Raw genomic sequence first — 25,566 nt, 5'->3', positions numbered from 1 at the left:
CCCGAGAGGTTAGGTGTAGAGGAAGAGACAAGAGGGGAGACATATGGAACTTCCCTGGAAGGAGAAACAGAATAGATTTTATGGGTGGACTGAGGGTGGGTGGGGACAGGATCAGTGGGAAGGGGCAAGGGAGGTAGGGTTGAGAGAAGGAATGTTGGGAGAGACAGCTGGAATTGAGGACCATTTGAGGGATGATATAGAAACCTAGTATTTTAGGAACTTCCAAATATATATAAAGGAAATCCTAATGAGGTCTCCTAATGACGGGGGATTTGGCATCTCAACTGCCCATCTCTTGTCACCAAATGAGACTTCCAAGTACTGGGACTAAGTTATATTCAATTGAGTTATTGTCCAAGGGGGTCCCGTGGAATTACCCAAACAATCCAGACTATTGCTCAGACAATGGGTTGCTCTCTCTGCAAACTAACAGTGGGGCCCCATTGCCGAGGACAACACCTACACAACCCATTGAACATGGAGAAGTAGAGCCAGCCTCAATTCCTACGTTCTAGTGTCTTTGGTAGGAGAACTTCGGTGTGGGAAGGCATTCTGCTGGCTACCAACGGAGAAGCATAAGCACCAACCTAGCCACAAAACCTTTGTCCTAAAATTTGTCCTGCCTGCAAGATATGCTAGGAGTATGGTACCACAGAATCAGTGGGAGAGGCCAACCAATGTCTGATTTGACTTAAAGCTCACATGACTAGGTAGAGACCTAGGGTAAAACCAAACACTATATGTGTGTGTGTGTGTGTGTGTGTGTGTGTGTGTATCCTAATGATATTATGCTATAATTATAGAATAGTGTCTTATTCTGTCATCATCAGAGAAGCTCCCTCTGGCAGCAGATGGGAATAGATGGGGAGACCCACAGCCAGACATTAAACACAGTGATAGTCCTTGGAACACCCAGCTCTAAATAGCATGTCTCTATTAAATCCTTCTCCTCAAAGCTCAGAGAAGCCCATGAAAGAGGAACAAGAGTGTCAGAGGAGCCAGAGGGATGGAGGATACCAGAAAACCAAGGCTCTGTGACTCAACTGGCTAAGGGTCATATGAACTCACAAGATGGAAGCAGTAAGTGCAGGGCCTACACAGGCCTGCATCTGATCCCCTGTGTATATATTACAGCTCTCAGCTTACTGTTCTTATGGGCCTCTTGAGTATGTGAATGTGTGAGTGTCTGATTCATGTGCCTTCTCTTGGAGCTCTTTTCCTTCTGTTGGGTTGCCTTGTCCAGCCTCAGTGTGATGCTTTCTGTCTTATGCTGTATTTTGTCATGTTGAGAAAGAAGACTCCGGCTTCTACCTCTAGACTCTACTTGGTTTCTACACTTGTACTCTTCTAACTGCAGGGCAGAAAATGATTGTGCAGTGGTGACGATGTGATTTGTCACGAAAACAAGCCCATTTGAGACTAATGTGGGGCACTCCAAGTACCTGGACATGACAGCTGTGTGTTCACTCAGCACCAGGCTCAACAGTGGAGTATCCTGATCTTTCACTTAGGACAAGATGAACTTCACACGCCGCTTACTCCGTCCAGTCTAGAGATGTGTCTACCTAGTTAGACCTAACCATTCACCTGAGTTTTTCAATGTTTTAATTAATGTTGTTTATACACACTACACACAAAATACTCAAGCACGGGCCGCCTTCTCTGTCATTTCCCTAAACATCATGGACAGATCAAATCTAGCAAGTATTCTTGTCATGTCTTTCTTTGTTGTAAATGTTTTTGAAACAGGATCAGGTGGCTCCTGCTGACTTCAAGCTTCCCTACTTAGTGGAGGATGACCTTGACCTTCTAAACTTCCTGCCTCGAATTCTGGACCAGTGAGATCACAGCAAGCAGCATCAGAGTGGGTTCAAAAGAGGCACATGGGACTCAACCCCAGGCTTCATGCACCACAGGCAAGAACTCTATCAACCTAGCTGCTTCCCCAGCCTTCCCACAAGTTTTTAAGTGCAGTTCAAATTTGGTCATCTGACACATCCAAAACCCCATATGATGATTCATCTCAGGAGTATCCAGCCAGCATATCTAAATTTCCCCCTCTCCCATAGCCCTTGACACCATGACAGCCACCTTCATTCAATAGGCTCCTTCCTTATCTTGGTCCCCCAAAAAACAGAGACAACCTCTCCTTTTTATTTCTTAGGATCTCCTGCCCCATCTCAGTGTGAGTTGTCCCTTGGAAACACACATCAGCCACAAGGCTATCAGCTTCCACAGCCTGATCCCCCAGCTTGCTGTTTCTCCCCTGAAGTCATTAATACTATATGGCCTCAGGAAAGGACAGAGGCCGCAAGGCTCAAAACAGCCAGTTCCTGCTTATCCTTAGACTCCAGAAGCCTTGACCTTTGAGGTTCTCCATGACTTCTATAGTCCAATTACTTAACTCTCTTGGTGAATTGCAGTCGACACGAGACAAAGACTATCAATACCCTCAGGGCCAGCACTATCCCTGATATATAATAAAAGCTCAATGATACATTATAGGAATAGATAAATGAATGGGTAGAGCTGATGTGTGCGTATGTATTACTTTCATAATCACACAAAGCAGGCCCATTAATTTGTGATATTTAAAAATCAATAACCTTTACACTTGATAATGCATATATTTTTTCAACAAGTTTCTACCATTACCAGACTTCTTATTTTTTTCTTAAAAGAATCATAAATTATCTAAAAATGCAGTGCAATATGAACCTTAACTGTGGTGAAATGGTTAATGTTCAAGAAAATTCCAAGGCATCAAAAAATAGGTGAGAATTCTGAGTTGCAAGGAATCTATGTATTGAATCAGGGGGACCTCACATTTCTCACAGTGTCCCCAATCAACATCAGAGCCAGAGTGGGCCTGTCCTAGCCTAAGGAAACCAGAGCCCTTCAGGTTCTCTCAAAGGGGTCCTGGTAAAGTATTGCAGGCCTGAACTTGAGGTCTGTTTAATATTAATGCCAAGGCCAGTGTCACCCTCACACTTCTTTTTTCTCTGCACGGTTTTTATAGTAGAGACAGTAAGTATACAGGGACTGAAGGAATCTAGCATGCCACTGCACGGATGTAAACAGGTCAACTATTTCCTTCCTGGGCATTTGTCTTTAGAAGTCAACCCTCTACACATGCTGTAAATATATACATATCTGGCCTAAAATGTTCAAGTGAGAGTAAAATATATACAGGATCATAAGTGTGCCTCATACTAGCACCAACTTGTACAAGTTCTCTTCAGAAGACACTAATAAACTTTTTTTTTTTAAAAAGTCTGTATAAATCTTAAAGGCAAGATGCCAGTAAAATTGAATTTCTGTCTAGTTTAATTCAACAATGGAAAAGCCAGCCATTAAAAGAAAGATAAACTTCCCTTTGTCCCGCTCTTCCTGAGAAACTTCCAAATGTTAAAAATCAATTCCTTTTGTCCCCTTGTTATTCCTCTGTTACACATTAAATAGAAACCCTGGGCATTGAGTGATTCCCGCAGGGTCTTTCATCTGCAGAAAAGCCTGCTGCAAATTAAATTCTTACTCTCCCTCACAAATTATAGATACGTATTATAGTAGACCATTGATTTATCAGTTCGTGCCTTTGCTAGTTCAGCTTTGTGAGACTAGCTAATTGCAGTCTTTTATCTGGAGTTATTTTGGAGTTGAGGATTGTGTGCTATATTAATTAACATGCGACAATTCGATGCTGTTCTGATTCTGTAGGCTTTAGTTTTAAAAGCATTCTGCCACATGTTCGCAATTTAGCTACCAGTTCCTTGAATCATTAGGGCCTGAATGAGTGCATGTGTGTGGGTGTGGATGTGGAGAAATCATTACAGTGGATTAATACTTAATAATATTACTCAGTCAGTAATGTTATGTTAGGACCACCATAATGGTTATGATAGTGACATAAAAACTAGAATCACACACAGAATCTTTAGAAATACTTAAATCATGCAAACATTACATTAGCATTGGGCTTTAGGATTCATTATTAAAGTAATTTTTAATGCCAGGCATCAATAAGACTTTGGAGAACGTAAGAATTTCACAGTAAGAGCTGGCAGATGGCTTGGCTGGTAATTCAGTTGCCCTACAAGTAAAAAAAAACAAAAACAAAAACAACAACAACAACAACAACAAAACAAAAACAAAAAACTATGCTGGAACCCCTAGAACCCACTAAAGCTGGACAGGACAGTGCACACATCTATAGTCAGTGTCCCACTGTGCAGATGAGACATGAAAACAAGAGAATTCCCAGAAGTCCACGGTCCAATGCACATGCAGAGGTGAGTAACAGGGAGACCCTGTGTAAAACAAGGTGACAAGGAGAGACAGACTAAAAGCTAAAGTATCTTCTGACTACACACACACACACACACACACACACACACACACACACACACACACACACACACACACACAAACCAAAAGAAAGGCTTTCATATTAAGTTTCATTTACCGAGCACATTGCACACCTTGGTCAAAGAACTTTCCACCTTCGTGGTTAACGAATAAAAGCTTAGATCAGCCCTAGGTCAGTCCACCAATGCCTGGATTTTCCCACACTGTGCTGCGCTCCCCGCCACCCCATTCCCCACCCCCAGTGATCTGTCTACAGCTCAGTGGCCACTTGCATTTGTGAACTTCCAGAACCCAAAACAAACGTTCTAGCTCTTGTCCGCAAGGACGCTCTCCACCAAGGCCTTACCTCACTGGAGTCTTCCTGCTGGTTGATGACTGCCAGAGCGTCCTCTGCTGCCTGCCGCTTGGCCTCAGCCACTGTGCGTTCCATCTTGGCTCGCTCTGTGGTGATCATGTCATGTGCTTTCCTCTCGGCCTCGGACACGGCCTTCTGCAGCTCCGTCATTGCCTGTCGCTTCACCTCGTTTACAGCCTCCTCTGTGGTATCAAGCCAGAGCAAGGAACATAACACCTCTGCGTCAGCTCGGCACTCCCGGCAGCGATCCATTCATAACAGAATTGCATAGAACAAACCTGGCTCTCATCCAAAGGACCTGACAGCTCTGCTTGTTTAAAAACAACCTGATCTTGTAAATTCATTCAGGATACCAAAAGTGGGATTTTTTTTTTTTTGGCATGACCTTCTTGGGAATAGTTTTTTAATGCCTATATCTTTACTTAACTTTTTCTCCTCAGCAATGCCTCCAGAAATGATTCTGGGGCCCGTTAAGGAGTTAGAGTGTCCATAAGGAACTTGTGTGGACCACTCAGACACAAGAGGAAGCTAGCTTCTAGGCCTTTCATAGTGAATGCCTGTAATCAAATCATTCAAGAGTTCAAGGCCAGCCTGGGCTAGACATTAGGCCCTTTAAATAAAATAAATAATGAAATTGATGGTGAGGCATTGCCTTTTCTTGTCATCTTTTGAATAATATAGATAATGTGCTTCTACAGAGTACATGATAAAGATTTTGGTTAAAGAAACTTGCTACTTCTCTGTCTCCTTCAAGTAGATACACAGTAGTTTGGTACAACCAACTGTTGCCTTGGGCAAACAAAACTGAATCACACCTCCAGCCACACCGTCAGACCTGACTGAAAATCTACAAGGTGTCCAATTATCTTGTCAGTTTTGGCTGCAGTTGAGGAGCAAAGGTTTAGCCGCTGTTCACTAGAAGACTGACAACTAAAACAAGTACTTCCCACTTTTTAAAAATTAACTGTTCTAATTAACGAGAGAAAAATGTCCTCCTCCGGAATTAGTTTATCTAATTTTCATCTTTATTCAAAGCAAAATCACAATGATTAATTGAAAATTTAATAAGCAGTAATTATTAACTTGGCAAACCTACTACCAATTAACACTCTATTAAAACTAATTATGACATGTTTCATTCAAGTGTTTGCACTTAATTGTTTCACCCACTTAAAAAGCACCTTAATTAAATATTCTGTTTAATTAGAAACATAGATTCCTAATAAAAATGTTTTTTACTGTGGATTAAAAGTGTGTAAGAGATGCAAGTCCTCTCAGGGTCTCTTAAATTCCTGTGGTTGGTTCTGTAGTGTGGGACCTGCAGGTCATCAGCTGCTTCCTCCTGTGACTCACTACCAAATGCCTTCTGCAGCCTCTGTCACTTAGCATCAGTAGTCCCAAAGTATGCTCATTGCAAATGATGTCTGGTTAAGACTCACAGGGGAAGAGGAAGCTCTCAGTCCTGATCTGGCTTGATGAGCTGGGGTGGGTGGGTAGGGAGGCTCCCCTTTTCTGAGGAATAGAGGAGGGGTCTGTGGGAGGGAGCCTGGGACTGGGGGAAGAGGACAGAGCTGGGCTACAGCTAGGATGTAAAGTGAATGAATAAATAAATTAATTAATTCAAAAAAGAATTCCCACACCAAAAAAAATAAATAAATAAAAGAAGACTCAGGCACTATACTATAAAGGGTAGATCCAGATCGGAAATATCAACTAAACTATGATAAGCTTCTCTTAGCTCCTGCAAGGTATGCACTTAAAATCTGGATAGAATCGGGGGATTACACACAGCTCACAGCACCTTCTTCGCCAAGAGGCAAAAGCTGCCTTTACTGCCCTGTTGTAAAAGACTCAGGGTGCCAGGGAAGTACTGCCCTTCTAACAATATAGCCAGGCTCTAATTTAGTTTGAATATTCAAGGTGAATTAAAATTCTGTCTAAGTGGTAATACAGGACAATAATTTTTGCTTAGGATCAAAGCTGTAGCTTGACTAATTGTATATGCAAATCAGGCAATTTATATTTAAATTATGCATTCCTATTCTAATCCCACAGGCATATACAGATCAGCAAAGAGAATTGGTAGGACATTTGCAAGGTGCTTGAATATTTATTACCAACTGCAAACATTCTCTGATCCTTTGAAAAGAAATATACTGAAGAAAACATTCAGTCACAATTTTAAAGCTACTTTTATGTTTGATATTTTTTCTCCTCCATTTTTATAAGGATTCTTTGTAACTTTTGAGTTCATTTGTTTCCTTTGCTCTTGCTTTTCAAAATACAACTTTTAGAGAAAAGTGGATGTGGCCTTCAGTGGTTGTTAGGATTTGTAATCTTTTTAAAATATTAAACTACCATTGGATGTACAGAATTTACATAGGGTCTCTCTCTCGCTCTCTCTGTATGTTTGTGAGTGTGTAGAGTGTGTGTGTGTGTGTGTGTGTGTGTGTGTGTGTGTGTGTGTGTGTGTCCAGAGGAAATCAGAAGCGAAGGGAAAGACAGAAACTGACAAAGGAGAACAAGAACACTACATACAAATGTAAAATGAAGAGTCAAATATAAGCAGTAAGGCATTGTGATTACAATTTTTTTTTGAAAAAATTTCTGCAAGTTTAAGAATAATTTCAAAGCAAAATGGCATAATAACCGGAAAAGACAATTAAAACTATTTCCAGTTCTGGACAGATGGCTTAGTTGGTGGGGCACTGACTGCTCTTCCAGAGGACCCAGGTTCCATTCCCAGCACCCACAAGGTATCTCACAACTGTTTGTAACTTCAAGATCTGACACCCTCACACAGACATACACACAGGCAAAACACCAATGCACATAAAAATAAAAATAAAGTATTTATAATTATGATTTCCTGTGAGGACAATGCAGTAATTATATTCCATAAAAGTTTAAGAGTTGTGCCTGTTTAGTATTTTTTCAAATATTTCAAGCTCTACTTAGTTATCTTTTACTATGAAAATAATATATAGTACTTTTGTGGCAAAGGCATACATTTCAAGTTTCTCTTTTTAAAAAAAGTAGACATGTTTGTTTATTGGTTTGGGGCTGTTGTTGTTGTTGCATTTTGGGTTGCTCTGGTTTTACGAGACAGGGTCCCATCCTGTAGCACAGGATGCCTCATCTTTGTACCAGCTCCCTGCCTTAGTCTTCAATTTTCAGAATTATACGTGTGAGCTATGAAGCCTAGGTCTGGTTTTATCTTTCTGGCTACAGAGCTAAGTTTTAGAAGCCCCTTTCGAAGTGTAAGAAGCTGAGAATAGACGGCCCATTTTACATTTAGTGTTCCATATACTGGATGCTTTGATCCAGGGAACTCTGCACCCTTCACACTCATGGTATAAACTGCACCCTTGACACTTACTGAGAACTCTACATCTGCTTTTTAAGAAGTCTGTCCAGGAAAACATTCCCAGCACTTCACAGAGCTCTCTAGGTCAAGTGGCCATCTACACCTTAGTATTTAGCATGCATCTATGGAAAATTAGTCCTGACTGTTCCTAGGTGATGACTGGGTACCATACTGAGAAGTCCTCTGGACCACACCCAAACCATATCTTAGAATGACAGGAAATAGATTAAAGATACATCTGAAAATAATCTCAGACTCTCCTGGCAAGGGTCACTCCATCTTCATCAATGCATCACATCACAGAGACAAACTTGTCCTTTCTCAGCCTTCTGAGTCCCATGAACATAAACTACATCGAGCCTGAGTTCAGACTTGCACAAAGAGCTCATAGAGATCCACCTGCCTCTGCCTCTTGAGTGCTGGGATTAAAGGCGTGCGCCACCCACTCCCGCCTCAGACATGCTCAAAGCAGTGAAGAAAATGTGGAGGATTCCATAGATTCCCTTATTCCAAGTAAGAACAACAAAGGAGAAGGAAAAAACACAGCTTTGATTAGGAGGATACAAAGTACTTGCTTCCGAATTGTCTGGCAGGCTGTTCACTGCTCAGGGGAAGAATTCCTTTAGACTTCGCTATTCAAACTGGCCTTCCAGAAAAGGTGGTATAGTCCCCAAAATCTGCTCTTACTCATTAGCAGCCCAACAAAGATTAGCAGATAACAGCACAGGGAATTTGGGGTTACACAAGACCTCACAGTCAGTTTTCTTTAGGAATTATCAAGAATTGAACTCAAATACAAGTAACTAAGGGGGACAGAAAAAGACAATTTTCCCTAACACAAAAACTCATTCTTTTGTTGTTCAAAATGAGAATTCTTTGCACCTCTTTATTGGAAAAGCAGGCCTTGGCAGTTTAAAAGTATATTTGAAAGAAAAAAGAAAATGATGGGAAAATACAGCAACCTATCAGAGTTGGAGGGCACCTGGCAGGCTAGTAAAACTTGGGAGAATCCTGAGTCTGTCAGCACAACCCAATAAAATATATGACATAGGTGAGCCAGCGGATCCATCTGCTTTGTATAGAGGAAGAGTTAGATGACTCTATAGCTCTTTTTTGTTTTGTTTTGATTTGGTTTCTTTGTTTCTTTGTTTCTTTGTTTCTTTGTTTCTTTCTTCCTTCCTTCTTTTTTGGTTTTTCGAGACAAAGCTTTTCTGTGTAGCTTTGGCTGTCCTAGACTCACTTTGTAGACTAGGCTGGCCTCGAACTGACATAGATCCGCCTGCCTCTGCCTCCCAAGTGATGGGATTAAAGGCGTGCACCACCACTGCCCGGATTCATTTGGTTTCTTGACACAGTGTTTCTCTCTGTAGCCCTGGCTGTCCTGAAGCTTTCTAGCTATTAATCTGAGCTTCAAAACAGAAGTTTATCAGATTTGAGGAAACTTTTTTTTTCTCTTTTTTAATGGCTAGAGAGACAGTCGTGGGTGCTGGGAAATGACCTCTTATATTTTTGGTTGTGGGGCTAGCCTTTAATGGCTGAGCCATCTCTCCAGCACCTGAGGGAACTCTTATCGCGCTCACAAAAGTGGTATTTCTTAGGTATTTTATAAAACAGGTGGATCAAGTACATGTGACCAAATATTCAGCCAAGTGGTAAAGAACCACAAATAATTGAACTCAACCAAAACCTAAAAGGAGATCTTTTGCAGAAAAACAGTAATAATAACAGCAAAGACCCTTTACTGAGCCTTGGTATAGCCAGCCTTGTGCCCATCTGACGGGTGACCAGAACTAGGCTCAGCCCTTCTCAGTTGTGTTAAGTCAAAGAGAAACTGCTTTAACAGTTGAAATTTCAGCAGCTCAAAAACACAGCCACCATGTGTCTGTCCTTTGTGTCACCATTAACACTTGGTGCAAGCCTGTGATCCCAGCACTCAAGGAGGCAGAGGCAGGCAGATCAATGTGAGTTCAAGGCCAGCCTGCTCTACAAAGCAAGTCCAGGACAGCCAAGGTTACACAGAGAAACCTTGTTTAAAAAAAAAAAAAAGTAAAAAGTAACTTGGCTCTATGATTTAATATTAAACACCACAGAAGATTTTAATACTAGACTTTAACCAAAAAAATAAGAATTCTTCCAACGTTCCTTAACAAGTCCATTAGAGTAGGCACAACTTTAGAATGCAGAGAAAAATGCTGATGTATGTAATTTAATCCCTAAACTGCTGAATTTCTTTCTCCATCAAAGAAAAACTCCGTGGAGCTAAGACCTCCTGTGCCAAAATTTCACTCTGAAATTACAGATGCTACAAAAGGGGGGCGGGGGATTATAAGGAAAATATTGCCAGCCTTTCAATTATAATGGCACTAGCAGATGCTACGAAAATAAAAACTACTTCATGTTTTAATCAGGCCTGGTTTAAGAATATTAATGAGGGTTGGTTTTTTTTTTTCCTCCCAGTTTGTTTTGTGGTTTTCACTTTGTTTTGCTTTGCTTTCACTATTGTTGCTGTTCGCAGTGGAGTCCTTTCTTGTCACTCTTCACATCAGAGCATTAACAACTGCACACAGCTGCCAGAACACTAAACTCGTGTTTTTAAACAGTTCTTACCAGCTTTCTTCCAGATCTCCTCTGGCACATATCCAGACGCAGGCCTGTGAAGGAATTCCCGATGTGCATCTATGAAACCGATGGGAGAGGGTGGAGAGAAGGAGAGAGAAGCATCAGTACTGCCACATCCCTACGCGGAGCCAAGCAAGCAACTCCTCCTCCTCCTTCTCCTGGCCTCATTACAAAAATGCAATTTTAAAAGGTTGAATGTTTCACTTCGAGAAAATGCACAAGAATAGCAAAGCTGGGCATCAGAGCCCAAGGAAAGCAGAAGGTCACTGGTCCAAATGCCTCTCATACACTCAAGTCCAAGGCAACGTCTACTTCATGATACAGTATGATGCCTGGGAACAGGCTTTCCAGAACTTTCTCATGGTGATTATTCCTATAAGATACGCTTTGTATTGGTTTAGTTGCCATTGTTGTTTTTGATTTTGAAGACAGGGGTTTCCCTGTGTAGCCTTGGCTGTCCTGGAATTGCTTTGTAGACCGGGCTGGTCTTGAACTCACAGAGCTCCACCTGTCTCTGCCTCCCTGAGTGCTGGGATGAAAGTGCCTTTCCTTTCAAAAGTCCAACTTGTAGTCAAAAATCAATCATATGGTAATATAATTTGTAGAGAGCGCCGAGTCTACCACAATAAACAACTAGTGAGCCCTATTCTAGGGCTAACCTATTCTCACACTGAGTCATGCCTTTAGCATTGCATTGTGCACTAAAAGGTTCTCACACACTGTGTCATGTGCACTACACAAAGACAGAGAGCAGGGAGTATTAGAAAGGATCAGTGGGCATTCAGGGCATCAGTCAGAATTTGGTCCATGTTCCATCCAGAAAAGGACATGAAGCTCTATTTTAAATGCTGTGTTTATTATGATTTCAGAGTTTAAAACTTTGTGAAATTAATAAAGTTGACACAGGAATGTTAGTTTTCAAACAACACAGTTCATGCAAAAGCTTTGAACATTTAATTTTTTTTTTTGCACCTTGAAAAGAAAGTTTGTTATGGTCTTCCCTACCTAAACTATAAATATGCAAGACATGTCTTCCATACTGGATTTTCAATCCAAACCTATGTATTCAAGGCCTATTTATTTCTTTTGAGTGGTAGAATCAGAGACAGGCATGACAACGTCACGCATCAGGCCTCAGAAGCACGAGGAAGAGAATAATCAACTGAACTTTTAAGGACTATAATAATTAATGCATGATAAATTCAGCTGAAATTATATCTATCTATACATATATATGAACTATCAAAGAGCAAACTGTTTTCTAAAAAGAATACAATATTATATAAGTTGTGTTTAAAACAAGAAAAAAAAATTTCCAGTTTGCTAAAGTTTATGCAGCTATAGAATATTAAAAAGAAGAAAAATGACAGTCATATTAGCCAGGTCATTAGATATGAATGTTGTAAATACATGTGAATCTTTGCACAGTACATAGATCATCAGTGAGCCAGAACACTAATCTTACATCATTAATTTAAAAAAGTGTATGGTAATTTGGTGAGGGATATGTAGAAAGCCTCTGTTCTGTCTTTGCGATGTTTAAGGATTATTTCCAAAAGATTTATTTTTAAAAGTTTACATTATAGACTTACAACTACTTAATACATTTCTACATAATATATTATATATTATTAGTAATAATATATAACTATATGATAATAATAAATATTATATCTATGTGATTTTTTGTAACACTCATTTTGTAAAGTAACAACAGCAAAATACCTGAACTGTTTTTAGTTCTTCAGGAAAGCTAGATAAAACTTAAAGGATATATGATACTGCTGAGTTACTCAAGCTTGCCTTCTGCCCCACCATAGCTATTTCCACAGGAGATGGAACACAGTCAAGTTCACGAGCAGCATGTGATACACTGATAACAAGTTTACATGTAACAAATGCGAAGAGGCTTTTTCATAGGAGAAAATGCTTTTGCTTAAGTATAATTAGTTGTATGACAACAGATCTGAAAAGTCTACAGCCAAAAATAAAAACTGGTTCCTGCAAGTGGCAAGGAGTGGGTTCTTCTTGTTACTTTCTTTCTTTTCTTTTTCTTTGTTTCTATTTTTTTTTTCCATTTAGCAGGTTAAAGAAAGTTCAACATTTTGACAACTGTCTTATGGTAAATAAACAAGGATTATTATAAGGAACAGGAAGGGTGATGCTATCATTCAAAGTACAGACATGAAAGATGATAATTACCAATTCCAGGTAGCACAAAGAGAAATGGGACTAAAATCTTGAGTTTTGCCTACTACTCCATCTGAGGCATCAGGCTAGTTGACTCCTCCATATTGGAGCTGCCCCACCTGTAAACTGAGGCAATACAGCCATACTATCGCTGCTTAGCTTTATCATTATTACAGCAGAGGATGTAACTGGGATAAAGAACACATTGTAGATAGTGTTTCTCTCGATACTTAACCAAATAGCAAACAACTCTGGAGAAATTTGCATTATACAAATACACATCAAAATATTTAGCTGTAAGAATATTACATTACGTGTTAGATTGAAATTATCCCTATAGTTATTAATTCACTGTCTTTCTCCTTGGAAGCAGATACTTAAATTTCACTAATAAAATTTCCATGAATGTCACTTAAACCTTGTAAACATTTATGGCCTCAATTTCACTCACTCAAATAGCAATGTTTAGGGCTCAGTCAACCTCTCTCCTTCAGTGGACATCTTGCTATACCACACTAGAGAGCTGTGCTTGGTTACTGTGGCAACATCTCTCTACGTGACAGGCTGTGCTGTGATACTCATAGAGCTCCAACCCCTACCCAAGAAATTGATGCCGTGGTGAAAAAGTTTTCATAATCCTAATTTCCTAAAAAATTATTGTCAAACACACACACACACACACACACACACACACACACACACACACACACACACACACAGAGTTTGCAGCATCCTCTCCAGTTCTAAGTCGTGGCCCTTTTGCTGAACATTGGGTCTCACAATGGGAAGAACAGAACAGTCACAAGCATTACTCCTCAGAATCTACTTGCTCTCATGCTAAACATTAAAACTATTATTGAATAGGCTTCAGAAAGTACAAAATTAATACACTTAATATATCTTTTGGTTAAGTAGTTGGAATTTCAAATGAAGTATCTTCTGGTCTTCTGGTTAAGAAACAATGTCTGATTATGTAGTTGAAGCAATGTAGGCAAAAGGACTTTATAAGATCAATAAACAAACAAACAAGTAATTAATTGAAAGGAAGGAAGGAAGGAAGGAAGGAAGGAAGGAAGGTAGGAGGAAAGAAAAAAGAAAGAAAGAGACTAAACAAAACACAACAAAACAAAGTGCAGAAGTTGATGAGTAGGGCTTAATTGTTTTAAAACACCGGCTAATACAGAAAAGAAAATTCTAAGATTCTACAGCTTCTTCTAAAGAAGCTTACTTACAACTACTAACTTCCTTTGTAAATGACCTTTAAAATGGCAGTTGTTATAAAAATGAATAGCTCTTCTAAAATACAACACTAGAAACAGATAGGAACATTTTTCAAGATTGAATTTCAAAGTAAAACAAGTACACAATGCGATTACTGATAGATGAGAGAAATGCTTCTAAATTAAGATTGCTTGTTTTAAAGTATAAATTGCTTGTATAAAGTATACAAAGGAAGAGGAGGTGGCAGCCTCCAGAGGACAACAGACACCTAGTAAAGAGGAAAAGCCATGTCAGAGTGAAGGAAAATGTTAGAAGAAACATGACAGAGAAGAAGGGGTTGATGATGTACGAAAAAGGTGGAAGATGCACCACCCTTATGACAGAATGGAGACGGTTGGGTAGTAGATACAGCAAGAGCCACCATCAATATATATGAAGGGATGAGCTGAGAGCCTGTGGAGAACCAGTGTTACCTCCTCTGACCCAGGACAGCAATACTCAAAGCTCAGAAGCACCTAGGCAGAATGAGGCTGTAACCGTGGTCGTATCTATTTACAGAGACCATTAAAAAAGGAAAGAAAGAAAAGGTTAAGTGATTTCATCCACACACAGATGCTGCTTTTGTTTTTAGGTTTGTCTTTTTTTAAGAGCAATAAATTAAAAAAATCTCAAGGCTATCTTTTGGAAGCCTCCACACAGCCTCAAAACTAGCTGCTGCTTTCCAATACCCATCTTTATCAATGGGCACACCTCAAGTTCTAGAAAGAACAATCTCCTTATTTTGAAAAGATGGCATGTTAAATTTGCACTATTTGAAATATAATACCATTAAACAAAGCAGACTTTTAAGACGTGATAGGCATTTGATTATGGACTCAGCTGTGTGGCCAAGAGATGAGCTTCATGATGTGATTGCAAAAAAACCAAAAACCAAACCAAACCAAAACAAACAAAACAAAACAAAACAATGCAAGTGTCTAAGAATCAAAATTTCATACACAGCTGTGTTCCAAACATTTTACTTACTGTTTTTATATTCTGGCAATAAAGAAGTTGAGCAATGTTTCTTTGGTTGACAGAAAACTATTTTTCCTATAGTCATGGGCTATGAGTTAAATACAGCATTATATTTAAGGCAAAATTCCTTTCAAAAATTCTATGTCAATAAAAACCATGCTTGGAAATATTTTGTAGCTGAAAAAAAAATCTAGGAATCCACTATCATGTTACAAGCTTAGATGTTGAGCCAGAAAGAAAAAACAGAGAAAGAGAAAAACAAATCCATCCACCTCATTTACTACTATTCTTTGTCTTTTGAAGATGACTATAATATTCATATTTATATCATATCTACTATGTGTTAAACACCCTTCGTCCTTTTTATGGCTTTTAACACCGCAACTGTGAGATGTGTGATGTGACAGATCTCAGAGTGGAGAAGGGGCCCAAGACCTCAAGTAGAGAATCAACTCAGAGTCTGCCCTTTAATGTGCGCTCTGATCAGATGTCCAGAAAAATCTGAGTCACTCAGTCTTGCTATGATCATACCACTTGCCAATCACGTGACTTTAAAGTATGACTTCCTCCATCATTTCGATAAACTCTTGAATGGCTCACCTTTTTATGAAAGACCAGCTCCATTCCTCCCTCACACCTAAGTCAGCCAAAAACTTCTCTCTGGCAAAAACTCTTACCAGAACAAACACAGAGGCAATTTTTACACCTCTGCTCTACCATATTATATTCTTTCAAGAACTGCAAGGAATTAACAGCATCAGACTTCAGAGCTCCATGTCTTAGCTCTTCAGGCTAGCCTTCAGCCCACCGTTAGATAATTTTAAATAATAATAATAATAATAATAATAATAATAATAATAATAATAATAATAATATCTTTTCTAATGATTTCTGAAATGTTCTTAGAAACAGAAGAGGTACACAATGACCTGCAGAAAGATCCTAGAATACTTCCAAGCAATTAAAAAGAAAGTAAGTTAAAGAAAATAAAATGTTAGGATCCAAAAAGAGTAATACAAGCAGCGCATTACAAGGCAGAGGGACACGGGGGAAGGAGTGCCAGGGACCCAGACCCTCGGGGAGCACAGCAAGGGCCAGTCGGCAAATTCTGATTCGGGGACTGAATCTGCCACCTCTCATTCTACTCCCCTGTCAGTCCCGCTCACGAGATAACTGCACATAAAAGCACATGGGCATGCTTTAAAAGGAAAGACAGTGGCTTGATGAGCTTGAATGAATACTAAGGGTGGTAGCAGTTGAATAGAGCTTTTCCTGGACAGCAAATGAGGAACAATAAAAATTGTAAGTATCTGTTTTTTTTTTTAAATAAAAAAATCTTGTTTTGAAAAGTCCTTCAAGGCAAGGATGGTGCACATGCCAGTAATCCCAGCATTGTAGAGAAAGGGGGAGGAGGGGCAGGAGCTCAAGGTCATCCTCCGCTGCATAGCAAGTTGGAGGCCAGGCTGAGTTACATTAAAAAAAAAAAAAGGTACTTTGAGATATCAACTTGCATTTTATTTAAAGAATGAAGACAACATGATGAGATCAGTATGCTCTTGGTGCTTAAAATTCAGAAGATATTCACAACACAGTCTCTATTTCACATCTGGAGAAAACCTCTAAAATTCAATTAGTGATAGATTAATCACCTCATTTTTCTAGCCCCCCTCATGGACTTAACCCCATGGCTACATTTCAGTGGTGATACTGGGATCGAGTCAAGCAAACACAGCACATCAGCCCTGGAAGCCACGTTCTCCTGCAAGCAGTCCCTCAGCACCATTTGAACATGCTAAGAACGTGTGCATGGCTGGACGTCTCCACTCTTTCCAAGTTGAGGATGGGAGGGGGAGCTGGCTACGAGCCAAACATATCTTCTATAATATATTCCGAAGGTCTCACTGGAGACCAACCATTTCAAACTTTAGAAAATAAACGACTTCCGGCATAATGACACCTACACGTATATAAAGCACAGACCTATCGTAGCTTGTTCTTCCCACGGGAACCTCATTAAACACTTTCCAGGAATAGAAAATGGATTTACTTGCCAATAATTCATAATCTTTTTACGGCACTCATTCATACCTTCCATTCTAAAGCCTGGAAGGCAGAAAGCAGGTTATGTAAATAATAGTGGTCTCTGTCTATAAGCCACCTGCCCTCTCACTCAACTGTTTCACACGTCAGCTAGCAATGACACTGACACACACACACACACACACACACACACACACACACACACACACACACACACACACCCATAATCATTAGATGCTAGAACCTGGGAGCTGCATAGCTTTGAACCGTTGTGGTAGTTTCTTAGTCATAGGCAGTCTAAGGCTCTGTGTCCAAAAAGCACATGATTCTTTTAACAGTCTGAACAATGAAATGCAGAATGAGATGTAGTCTTTGAAGAATATAACCTATAAGAGCTTAAGGCCAAAACAACATTTTAGCTTTATCAAAAAATGTAATTTGCATACACCTATGGAACAGGTTATTTTGGAGGCCAAGTTTATTGTTTTCGTTCTCTGTCAGAGACCTGAGGATGTCTTTCTGCATCATGTGACTGTTTACCAGCACTGATGAGACTCTGTGTAGTCACATGACTACCTACAGAGGAGACTGTGTTCACGTCTTGCTTAGGTATGAAATCCAGTGAGTTACTGAAACTTCTTTAGCACTGAAGAGAAGACAGCAGTCAGTGCCTGCAGGCGGACCTTTGCCTTTGTCTATCGCTTCATCAAGGCCAGAGTGAAGAATCTTCTTTACAGTGCCTCAAACATGATACCCACATGAATGTTAAGGACTGACTCAATGAATGTAGGCTACAAATCCAGCACACTTTATATGGTTCTGTTCCCAAAGGCTTATTTACTTTAGGGCTCTTGGTTTTTGCCACATTCAACGGTTACAAATATCCCCTTTTGTTTCTTCTTAGCAAATCTGCCACAGTAACCAGTTTTTGTTCACAATAAGAAAATAAAGACAAGGTGGTTATGTTGTACTTAGCTCCACATAGCTTTGTTTAGACCAGTTCAAATACCGGTTCAAATCACACTTCATTCTGTTTTCATTGCATGCCTTTATGCAACCTGACAAATAATACTGTTTTGTCTGTAAACTCTTCAGAATAATGCCTGTTGGGTAAATTACATGGCTAGAAATCCTTCTTTATTTAGTATTTATTATGTTATGAGCATTCATCCTTCAAGGCTTCACAGAAATCCACAAGTCTAAGTGCAAAAGAAACTGTATTGGTTAGGGTTGATTTTATTTTTTAGAAAGGGTAATGTGAAATCAATATCCAGATAAATATGCTTCCAATTTTTAATTTTGATTCATCAGCCCTTGTGTCAGTGATTCAGTTACAGGCTATATGTGGGCTATTCATTTCATTTTTTTTTTTTTTAGCAAAGACTGTATTCAAAACTGCTGGGTATGACCTAGCCACATAAGAGAAGATGAAAGAATAAAGGTCCATACAAGTCCATATCTCCACTAGGTTTACTCAAATAGTGCATACACATAATGCCTAGCAATGTAAACTATAAAACTCATTATTCATTCAAAGACAAATTCTCAGACCACTTGAAATTCTTTCAGGTTGAATTTGTCTTTTATTATCTTTGGGATTATATTCTATTTTTGATCTTGACAATCTGCAAATAGCAACACTAAATAAAGTTTCATATACTCATAACACAGTCCCATTATGTGACTAGAAGTAGTAAAAATCAAGAGTAAACAATCGAAATGAAGATAAATAATAAAAGTGCTACATTAATTTTCATTAATGATCACATGGCATAAGTACACTGTATAGCATTCTTGTCTCCCATCCAAAAGGACTTTGGGGAAAGCTGGCTTCTGTTTGTTTGATGCGACATAGCAACAGAACAGGACAGTCTTCCAAACTAGGCCTTAACTAAAACTTAGAAAAGATGCTAAAGACATGGCTCAGCAATTAAGAGCATATGGTGCTCTTCCAGGGAATCTGAGGTCAGGACCCACATCAGGCAACTTAGAACCACAAGTAACTCCATTTCCAGAGGTCTCTTCTCTCTCTCTCTCTCTCTCTCTCTCTCTCTCTCTCTCTCTCTCTCTCTCTCTCTCTCTCTCTCTGTTTCTCTCTGTCTCTGTCTCTCTCTGTCTCTGTCTCTGTCTCTGTCTCTCTCTCTCTCTCTCTCTCTCTGTCTCTCTCTCTCTCTCTCTCTCTCACACACACACACACACACACACACACACACATCCAAAAGTATATTATTTTAAAGCGTCCTCTAGAAAACTTGTTAGAAATGTTGGCACTTCAGACCCACAGCTGAGCTTGTGCACTGACAGGCTTGGGGCAGGATCCTAATAGCTATCTAACAAATGAGGACACGCTCTGGTTCAGCTATGAAGCTCTACCAAGAGCTCAGTGAATTCACCTGGAACAAGTTCGAGTTTTAGCACCATTTCTTAACATACCCTCAGCCTCCTTTCCTTGATGTCAAGAACATAGAAAGGGTTTACTGTCCTGAAACACCCACCCTCAGGACCCCATGTTTTCAGAAACAGATGTTAAAAAAAAATAGTGTCATTATGAATACGATATGAGCTAGGTGTTCTAGGTGCTTAATCAAAAAACAAGATAAAAGTACCTAGTGCAACTGGGTCTGGATTGACGGGGCTCTGCTGCCTGGAGTGGCTGCTGCTACCGCTGCCGCCCTTTTTCAAGTCCTCAGCATCACTGTACCTCCGGATCCAGTAATTCAGTTCCTCCCGGTCTGCCTCCTGACACCGTCTTAGTACAGTGAGGGATCGTCTCGTCTTTTCTACCATGTCCATTATGCAGTTTAACAGCTATGTGAGGAATGGGGTGGGGGGGAGGAGGGAGAAGCAGATTATAAAAATCACCACAAATTCCAAAATTTGATGAGTAAGAAAACACAAAGTTTCAGGACAATGAGATAGAATATTTTCTTCTAGAAGCTTTTGTGTAAGACTTTTGATGGAAAGATTTAAAATTCAGACCCAGTAACCCAGAGCCAACAGAAATGAGGGGGTCATAAAACAGGAGGTATGAGTAGAGTCACGACATATAGATACTTGCCTAACAGACCCAGTAAATCTATCTTTCCAAATACAGAGATCATTAAGCTACAAACTAAGTGACCTCCCTCCCTCTCTCTCTCTCTCTCTCTCTCTCTCTCTCTCTCTCTCTCTCTCTCTCACACACACACACACACACACACACACACACACACACACACACACACAAAGACCAGCAGCCGACTCATCTATGTTCTTCCAAGATCTAATATTCTCTTAAGCGGCCTTCCCATCAATTTGAAAATCAGATCCTATGCTCTACTTTGAGTAGTCACATTCACACCTCCCACACCACCAGAACAGGACATGAGATACCATCAGAGCACCCACAATACCTCACCCCACTTGCTTGCAGAACATTTTTTTATCCCAAAAGACTACTGATGACTTACATGATCGAGATGTTTCCATTCTTCCGCCCATTCTCTGTCTGTTAGTCTGTGGTCAATCATTTCCTCTTGACGTGTGCCATGTAACCCTACAAATACAGAGGAGAAAGCTCAATCCCCCAGAGCCTTCAGCATGCAGTCCATCTGCCATCGGCACAGAGCAACAGCTACAGGATTGAACACATAATGATTTTGGTAGGAGACCTCACAGCTGAGAGCTGCGCATCCACACAGCATTCCTGAACTCTGAAGAACACAAGAAATCTGGGCTCTGGTTTCTTGTGTTTGAAGTAACAAGGATGTGATAAGAGACTAGAATTAGCATGATGAGGCCCTGGGTTCAATTACCATCAATTAATCATCAATCAGCCAATCAATACAGCATCAAATGTCGCTATAGTGCATTAAAAGTAAGGACAGTGTAACTTACTTTACATGGGTTATACTTTTGCAAAAGAATCATGGTAAGAAATTCACATTTCAGCACAGTTATAAATGAACACAAACTTTCTAGGCTTATGACCAAAAGCTTGGATAATGCGAAAGCTACCAATGATCATTCAGCTTAACAAAATGTAAAAAAGTGGGAAGAAATGAGATCTTCTTCGTTGTCTCTTTTAACTATTTTGTTTTGTTTGTTTTTAGAGACAAGTTCTCACTGTGAGGAGCTGACTGGTTTGGAACTCACTTTGAAGCCCAGACTGGCCTCAAATTCTCAATCTTTATGCTTCAGTCTACAAAGTGCTAGGAGGTGGGGCATGAGGCGCCATATATAGCCCCACAGCGTCCTCCTTATTTAAAAAGAAAGTTGACATGCCAGTTATGAAATAATCAGTAAATTTTCAAGACAAGGAACTAAAAATTCTAACTCAAAGATCATGTCTGCAAAGCCTCCTCTGTATTGCTGCTGCTATGAAAAAGTAACATGGTCTGGGGAGATAGGTCAATGACATACTTGTCCCACAAACAAGAGAACCTAATTTGGGTCTTCAGTGCACGTGTTGAAAAACAAACAAACAAATAAACAAACAAACAAAAAGAACATGATTTAATCCCAGCTCCTGGGGAGGTAAAGACAGTGGTATTCCTACAGCTACCTGGCCAGGCAGTCTAAATGACTCAGGGAGTTTTAGATACATAGAGAGACCTCTTTTCAAAAACTAACCAAAACATGGACTGAGGAAGATACTGGTGCAGATCTCTATGCCCTACATCCATGGGTACACAAATATAAGACAGCATGAAAATGCTTCCCAAGTGAGCTCTGATTTTTCTTTTGCTAATACATGGTCTCTCTCTACACCAGGCTGGACTAACACCTGGTCTCTCTCTACCCCAGGCTGGCCTAGAACTCATGGCCAATCCACCTGACACTGCCCACCAAGTAAGAAATAACAGATGTGAACAACTACTCCTGGCTCACTATCGACATTAACATATGTGAAAAGGCAGCAAAGATGCTCACAAGAACACAACGTCCATGTGTCTCCCTGAAAGGGCAGAAGGGTCTGGCCAGGGGATCATCTTACAGAATCACTGTGGACAAAGAGCTTTGCACTCTTTCAAAGGAAGGCAATTAGTCTGTGACATCATTTTCCACTTTAAATGGCTGAATCCCTGCAGTTGGTATCCATTCCTCACACTACAGAAAACCGGGGCTGGAAAGTCTGCAGGTTCCAGACACGAAGGACCCCTCCTGGAGGACCTTCTGGAAGAGCTGACTGACACTAGATTTAGAAGACACTGTGTTCCACTTACTATGAAATGCAAGTGGTTTGACATCTTTCTCTGAGCTGATTTATAGGGGAAAAAAAACAGATGAGTCAAAAGGCGGTTTTCATTCATGAATATATGTGTGTCTATGACTGATTGGATTAAATAAATCCCTTACAGTTCTTTCCTAGGCTAAAAAAAAAATGCTAAGTATAAAATGTTTTGCATTATTTCTGTCCAATTAGAAAATATTCAGAGTTACATTTTAAAAGTTAAAATTGTCAATGCCACCTATTGGTAAAAAGGGAATACTGCAAATGTGTTTCACTGATTTGCATAACAGAAAAGACTCTGAGGGAAAGTAATATTTAGTTATTGCTCTGTTTGTTGTGATTATTTCAAGTTGAAATGTTTGCAAATATGTAATTTTTGTTGACTTATTTGTTGCCTGTGTTTTTAGGGGAAAAAAGCACTAATGTTAAAATTAGTCATTGCAGAAAACAACTACTGAGTGATAAGAATATAAATGTGACAAGGACAGTGGCATTTAGATATTTGCCTGTAAGAATCAAGAATTATAGAAGTCACAAGTATAGTAAGGCTCAGTACACTAGGTCAATACTGATACACATGCTTAACCCCAAGGATAATTGATGAGTGATAGGAAGCTAGGGTCCATCTCACTATAGTAATAATTAATAATAATATTAATTAATAATAACAACATTAGAAACATGTTTGATCTTCAGTATTTGATGAATACTGAATATAGGACTGGTTCATGCATTTGAAGTCTGGGGGTCATGGTTAGGTCTAATGAATAAGAAAAGGAAAAAAATTAGCTGGGAGTGGTGGCACATGCCTGTAATCCCAGCACTCAGCCAGGCTGAGGCAGGGGGATAGCTGTGAGTTCGAGGCCAGCCTGATCTACAAAGTGAGTCGAGGACACCAAAGGCTACACAGAGAAATTCTGTCTTGAAAAACCAAAAAGGAAAAAAGGAAAAGAAAATATTAAGAAAGTGAATGTTTACGTTTATCATTATTTCAATTCCACACACTTCTCAGCCCCACACGAGTTTGATCACACTTGTAACACAGAAGGACGTGAAGGGGCTAATGGGCATCCTGAATTAAGAGCACATTTCCCATTCATGAGATATTTGGTAATAATTTTCAGACCTAAGTTGTTCCTGGTCTCAGAAGACTCTAGATAAATGGGACCAAATTTTAAGCTTACTGATAAACTAATGTTGCTTACAAAGTTACTTCATTCAAGGATTCTATGAGCAAATGAGCCCCCACATAAGAGGCATTTATACACCATACCTCTATGCTGATTTTCTTGTACCCCTCAGCATGGCAACTTGCTATATAGCACCACAACTTGTTTCCCACACATCAAGATTTGATTTTTACCTTAACACACACTAAACTCTGCCAGACTTTAGGGATGGCTCAGTAGTTGTATACATTGATAGGGATTAGCAAAGCTAGTATAATTAAAAGGCAAGACACATGATCTGGAGAAAACTGCGCAAAACTAATAGCTGTGACATAATTCATAAGAGGACATTTCATGTTACAACATGAAAACATAATCAGTGCACATAAGCACGATTACTTTCATGCTCATTACCCTATTCCCAGCTTATAGTGACTAATACTTCACCAAATGCCGATTTTTGCTTAAGAAAGATGCCTTTTCTATGACCACAACTGTAAATCTTTTGAGCCACTTTCCCAGTGACCCCACTGTTGCTTTAAAATGGAAAGTTAGAGCTAGGCGTGGTGGTGCACACCTTTAAAGCTAGCATTTTGGAGGGGCAGAGGCAAATGGATCCCTGTGACTTGTCCGGTATACATAGTTAGCTCCAGACCAGCCAGAGTTAGGTAGAGAGAGCCTGTCTCAAAATAAAAATAAAAAACGAGCACTTACAGCTTTCAGGCATTGAGCCATGAATAAATGGAAAGCTTTTGTAAAGGGAGGGGGGTTGCTACCATATCTGATGCGTGTGATCAGTACAGACTGGGAACTCATATAGCCACTTCTGAAATCTCTTTAGGAATATTACCTGCATGCACGTTAGACAGATTGGCTACAAAGGAAGCACAAATTATATGCTTCACCATTTGTCTGACACACTATATAAATGTATAAATCACTGTTGTGGGAGCCAGAAGTACTAATTAACCATCTCGCAACCAAACCCTCCGTCATCTCTCCTCCCATTCCAACTCTCCCTTGCCGCTTTATAAACATGTGGAAGGCTGCACATAGACAGCAATGAGCCCTCCATATGGTAACTCCTGCCTCCTAGTAATCAAGCTGGAAATTTCATATCAATTTCTGCCTATCAGGTATCTGCCTGTGAAGGCGACAAAAGCAACTGCCATTATTATTCAAGCAGTGGCCAGGTGGTGGACTGTGCTTCCCAGAGCTCTGCATCCTCAGCTCAGTTTTCTGTTTTCTCGCCTAGAGTTTGTCCCTTCTCTGCAGCCTACTGAATCCCAAATTGCCCATGTTAGGTGTGTTTGCTAACAACTGCTTTTGTTTATCACGAAAGTAGGTGCTTACCACACCTGAGTCGATTACTCAACAAAAGTTAGGACTTATAGGTGACCCCAAGAAGAGCACACTTAACAAACATGATGTCAGCACATCAACCACAGTGACTTGTCACAACTTGTGTCCTTTATCCAGCTGGTCTCATGGTGGACACTTGCTCTACATAAGGTAATGTCCCCTAAAAACTTCACTTCCAGTGAAATGGAGATGTGGCTACAGGCAAACAGAATATATATTTGCCCAAAGCCACTCTTTCTGTATTCTGATATTTGATGTAAAATTGATACTTACTCCTTTTAAAAAATATTTTTAATTTAATTAATTAATTTATTCAGATTACATCTCAATTGTTATGCCACCACTTGTATCTTCCCATTCCTCCCTCCTTCCTTCTTTCACCCTTTTCCCCTCCTCTAGGTCTGTGACAGAAGGGGACCTCCTTCCCCACCATATGGTCAAGTCTCATCCTGGTAGCCTGCTTATCCTTTCTCTGAGTGCCAACAGGCCTCCCCACCCAGGGGAAGTGGTCAAATATGGGACACGAGAGTTCATGTCAGAGTCTGTCCCCATTCTCCACACAGCTGTGGAGAATGCTCTGTCCATTGGCTAGATCTGAGTAGAGGTTCAATGTTTACTGCATGTAATGGCCCTGGGGTCTGCTCAAACT

At 39.9% G+C, this 25,566-nt stretch overlaps 1 protein-coding gene across 1 annotated transcript in view; it reads right to left on the bottom strand.

Moving 5' to 3' along the window:
- The window catches only part of RUNX1T1 (RUNX1 partner transcriptional co-repressor 1), a 143,126-nt gene that overhangs the window by 10,282 nt on the left and 107,278 nt on the right, over positions 1–25,566 (bottom strand). The window contains 4 exon segments of the mRNA XM_084787266.1: positions 4,712–4,902; positions 10,695–10,763; positions 19,781–19,982; positions 20,624–20,709. Coding sequence (XP_084643392.1) covers positions 4,712–4,902; positions 10,695–10,763; positions 19,781–19,982; positions 20,624–20,709 — 548 coding nt within the window.

The sequence above is a fragment of the Acomys minous genome (assembly GCF_964271855.1).
Source record: "Acomys minous genome assembly, chromosome: 1".
Lineage (NCBI taxonomy): Eukaryota > Metazoa > Chordata > Mammalia > Rodentia > Muridae > Acomys > Acomys minous.
Note: the sequence above shows the minus strand (reverse complement) of the source record. Positions and strands in the feature narration are given on the sequence as shown.